At 45.9% G+C, this 5,000-nt stretch overlaps 1 protein-coding gene across 2 annotated transcripts in view; it reads left to right on the top strand.

Moving 5' to 3' along the window:
- Positions 1-5,000, top strand: part of prkd4 (protein kinase D4) — a 21,932-nt gene that overhangs the window by 16,165 nt on the left and 767 nt on the right. For both annotated transcript variants that reach the window (XM_031585242.2, XM_031585244.2), the window contains 4 exons: positions 389-495; positions 991-1,152; positions 1,480-1,578; positions 3,345-3,612. In XM_031585242.2, coding sequence (XP_031441102.1) covers positions 389-495; positions 991-1,152; positions 1,480-1,578; positions 3,345-3,612 — 636 coding nt within the window. The remainder of the gene's footprint in view (positions 1-388; positions 496-990; positions 1,153-1,479; positions 1,579-3,344; positions 3,613-5,000) is intronic.

The raw sequence follows: 5,000 nt of genomic DNA, 5'->3' as shown, positions 1-5,000 counted from the left end.
TTGACTTATGGCATGACCCGAGCTATCTCTCAAAGTTTGAGGTACACCTTCCAGTTGTGGTCTGGCGATCGAAGGTTTAAATTAAATCTGGACTGACCTGAGGTTGTTCACTTCCATGAATGACGGCAGGCTACCTACACAGATACTGTGATCCTGACGGCAGGCTACCCACACAGATACTGTGATCCTATTCTAAACGCTGTGTGTTCCATGAATGACGGCAGGCTACCTACACAGATACTGTGATCCTATTCTAAACGGTGTGTGTTCACAGGTGTGTGTGTGGCAGGCTACACACATATACTGTGATCCTATTCTAAATGGTGTGTGTTCACAGCAGGCTACACACAGATACTGTGATCCTATTCTAAACGCTGTGTGTTCACAGGTACACACAGGCAGTCGGGCCGACCCGTGGCAATCAAAGTGATCGATAAAACACGCTTCCCCACCAACCTAGAGAGGCAGATGAGGAATGAAGAGGCCATCTTACAGGTGAGTCTGATAGACCAATAAACACGGACATCAGGTGTGTATGTCCCGACAGGTGAGTCTGATAGACCGATAAACACGGACATCAGGTGTGTGTGTCCCGACAGGTGAGTCTGATAGACCGATAAACACGGACATCAGGTGTGTGTGTCCCGACAGGTGAGTCTGATAGACTGATAAACACGGACATCAGGTCTGTGTGTCCCTGACAGGTGAGTCTGATAGGTCTGTGTGTCCCTGACAGTGGGAATTTGGGCTTGTTTGGTTACTTTCCTGGCTCCTAACATACTGTGTGGCTCTCTCTGTGTGTGTGTGTGTGTGTGTGTTTGTGTGTGTGTGTGTGTGTGTGTGTGTGTGTGTGTGGCTCTCTGTGTGTGTGTGTGTGTGTGTGTGTGTGTGTGTGTGTGTGTGTGGATGTTTGTGTGTTTGTGTGTGTGTGTGTGTGTGTGTGTGTGTGTGTGTGTGTGTGTTTGTGTGCACACATGCATACGCAAACAGAACCTGTCCCATTTGGGGGTTGTCTTGCTGGAGGGTGTCTACGAGACGTCGGAGCTGGTCTTCGTCGTCATGGAGAAGCTCCATAGCGACATGCTGGAGATGATCCTGTCCCATGAGAACGGCAGCCTGCCGGAGCGGACCACCCGCTTCCTGGTCACGCAAGTCAGTCGCTCGGAGTGTACTCCCATTCTTCTCAAGTACAGAAAACAACATGTCAGGAAGAAAGGCTTTTATGAGACAGATCTGTGGTGAAATTGCTTCATATCTGTGAGCTAAATGACACCGAAATGTGTCTGGAAACCTGTTTGTCATAGATGCTTTTTTATGGCACTATTTGGATCACTCTATATTGAACTCTCTCTCTCTCTCTTTGTGTTTGTGTGTGTGTCTCTGGGTTTGTATATGTGTGTGTATCTGTTTTGTGTGTGTGTGTGTGTGTGTGTCTCTGGATGTGTGTGTGTGTGTCTCTCTGTGTGTGTGTGTGTGTAGATTCTGGAGGCCCTCCGGTACCTGCACTTTAAGCACATTGCTCACTGTGACCTGAAGCCTGAGAATGTGCTACTGGCTTCCCCTGAGCCTTTCCCTCAGGTGTGTACTCAACAGGAACACGTGTGTGTGTGTGTGTGTGTGTGTGTGTGTGTATTAGGGCTGTCAAAATTGCTCAAAAATTACGTTCGAATATTCGCTTTAAAAAAACACATATATTCGAACATATTCGAATTTCTGGTTGCGCATTAGGCACGTCAATAACAGGACAAATGAATACAACGAGACATAACTACTTGTATAGGTAATTTATTTAAGTTTAAACATATTTCCTACACAAAAATAAGTAAATTAACTAATGGCCAAGACCGCAGAGCTTGGCCTCTTGCTCGCACACACGCACTCTTTCTTTCTCCCTCTCTCTGCCTCTCCCGTACCGTCGCGCTCTCTGCGCATAGCGGTTTAAATTAACGACAACAAGGGATACGGTACCTTGGTTCCAGTGCTTCACAGAACTCCCTGAAGCCTATCCTATCCACCACACTGATCGGCCTCATGTCCTTGCATATGAACAAAATCAATTTTTGCGTGCAGGCCTCTTGTCGTGCCGCAGGCAACGAACTTGTGACGGACGGCGCAAAATATGTATCCAGACGTGGCTGTTTCGCTGAAGTTCCACATATTATGCCATATTCACTTGGATGCACATTTTGGAGATGTAGCCTCAAGTTGCTAGTTGTTGAATGGTAAGCTAACGCTAGCTTACATAGCTTACACACTACTTTATCTGTAGGCTCAACAAGTTTACAATCAACTGCCCAAAATCCGAAATATTTCCAGACATCACTCTTTAGATTTTTGGGGGTTACAATCACTTTCTCTGCTGCGGTCAAGCAGTGTTCTGCACTTTCTGCCATCTTCCACCAAGTCAACTGTCAGCAGTGAGGCAACTTGTTGAGCCTACAGCTAAAGCAGTGTGTAAGCTAGAGTTAGGTTACCATTCAACAACTAGCAACTTGAGGCTACATCTCCACATTTTGGAGATGTAGCCTCAAGTTGCTAGTTGTTGAATGGTAAGCTAACTCTAGCTTACATAGCTTATACACTACTTTAGCTGTAGGCTCAACAAGTTTACCATCAACTGACCAAAATCCGAAATATTTCCAGACATCACTCTTTAGATGTTTTGGGGTTACAATCACGTTCTCTGCTGCGGTCGAGCTGGATTCTGCACTTTCTGCATCTCGCAAGTCAACTGTCAGCAGTGACTCTGCCAGACAGTGCGACTCCTGTGACCTGTCCCTGATCTCAGGCGCGCGCCCACCCGCAAAGCAGACAGTGCTGCCGCTGTTTTTTTTGTTTTTTTTTACATTCGAATATTAATTTTCACATTCGAAATTCTATTTTTAACAACTATTCGAATATATATTCGAATTTAGAATATTCGTTGACAGCCCTAGTGTGTATCTGTGTCTGTGTATATGTGTCTGCATGTGTGTGTGTATCTGTGTCTGTGTATGTGTGTGTGTGCGTGTCTGTGTCTGCATGTGTGTGTGTATCTGTGTCTGTGTATATGTGTCTGCATGTGTGTGTATCTGTGTCTGTGTCTGTGTCTGTATGTGTGTGTGTATCTGTGTCTGTATGTGTGTGTGTATCTGTGTATGTGTATACGTGTGTGTGTGTGTGTTTGTGTGTGTATATGTGGGTGTACGTTTGTGTAAGTTTGTGAGTGTAAAAGTGTGTGTTTTGTCCTGAAGTACAGTAATCTTACTCAGTCTCTCTTTCTCTCCTCTCTCCCTCCCTCCCTCCCTCTATCCCTGTCTGATTCGCCCAATGTCTGCCCCCGCCCCCTCACCCCCTCTCTCCAGGTGAAGTTGTGTGACTTCGGCTTCGCGCGCATCATCGGCGAGAAGTCGTTCCGGCGGTCGGTGGTGGGCACGCCGGCGTACCTGGCGCCCGAGGTGATAAGCAGCAGCGGGTACAACCGTTCGCTGGACATGTGGGCGGTGGGGGTCATCCTCTACGTGAGCCTCAGCGGCACCTTCCCCTTCAACGAGGACGAGGACATCAGCCAGCAGATCACCAACGCCACCTTCATGTACCCTAGGCAGCCCTGGGCACTCATATCACTGGAAGGTAGACACACACACGCACGCACGCACGCACGCACGCACGCACGCACGCACGCACACACACACACACACACCCACACACACACACACACACCCACACACACACACACACACACACACACACACACACACACACACACAGATACTGAGACACACAACAAAAGAGTTTTATTTAAACCCCTTCATTTAAAACACCATTTGAAAAACTTCAAAAGAAACACTGAAAGAAACTCAGTCCATTTCCCCTAAGTGATGAATGATAACCACCCCCTCCCTTACATAACTGAAGAGAGAGAGAGACACATGGTAATGGTATTTAGATTTATACCATATATTGAAGATTCAGTCTTAGGTTTGTCAGTCATGGCTTCAGGTTTATTCTTGTACAATGGTGGCCGACCACTGTGAGACAGAGACTTGAAGATCCACCCTCCCTCACAGAGCTCCACCTCAGCATATCTAAATCTTCATCCAAGGAATTTAGGGGTGTTACCGTCTATTCAAATAGGCCCTAGAGACGAGGCTCTTTGTGTTGACCTGGGGGGGAAGGTGAGAGCTATTATCACACCTCACTCCTCAGGTCAACCCAAGGTATATTCACCCAGGAATGCTTACATGCTAGTAAAATCCAAAAAATTTACAATTATAACTAGGTATAAGAAACATTGAATTATTGACTATGGCATATTAACTATACCGGTCCCTTCAATGGAAAGACAGACACAGAGACAGAGACAGACACAATGCATTCACACTGAGACTAATAGAGACAGAGACAGGGGTCAGAGAGGAGAGGCTGAGGACATCATCTAGCAGATCACCAATGCCACAGTTATGTACCCTACACACCCCTGGGCACGCATCACACTGAAAGGTGTGTGTGTGTGTGGGGGGGGGGGGGGGGGGGGGACAAATCTACACACCAAGATATATACATACACTACATATATGGGCAAAAGTATTTGGACGCCTGACCATTACACCAACAGGGACTGTAATGACATTGTATTCAAATACAAATACTTTAATGTGGAGTTGGTTCCCCTTTTGCAGCTATAACAGCTTCCACTCTTCCTGGAGTGTTTCTGTGGGAATTAATTCTGTAGAGCATTTATGAGGTCAGGCACTGATAAGTGAATACAAGGTCATTATAGTCCCTGTTGGTGTAATGGTCAGGCGTCCGAATACTTTTGGATATATAGTGTAAATGCATATATTGACTACAAATTTGATATATTGGATTAGATTGTTGGATATGTATACCGAGACAGATTAGGCGACAGATCCTCAGGCATGATATGCCTTTCTACGAAGCTTCTTGTAAAAACAAAATAAATGTGTCAGTGGAGGTGGATGTATGAGGTGTATTTATATTAAAAGGGTTTCATTAAT

Source organism: Clupea harengus, chromosome 18 (genome assembly GCF_900700415.2).
Source record: "Clupea harengus chromosome 18, Ch_v2.0.2, whole genome shotgun sequence".
Classification (NCBI taxonomy): Eukaryota; Metazoa; Chordata; class Actinopteri; order Clupeiformes; family Clupeidae; genus Clupea; species Clupea harengus.
The sequence above is the reverse complement of the archived record's forward strand: the minus strand, read 5'-3'. Positions and strand labels throughout refer to the sequence as shown.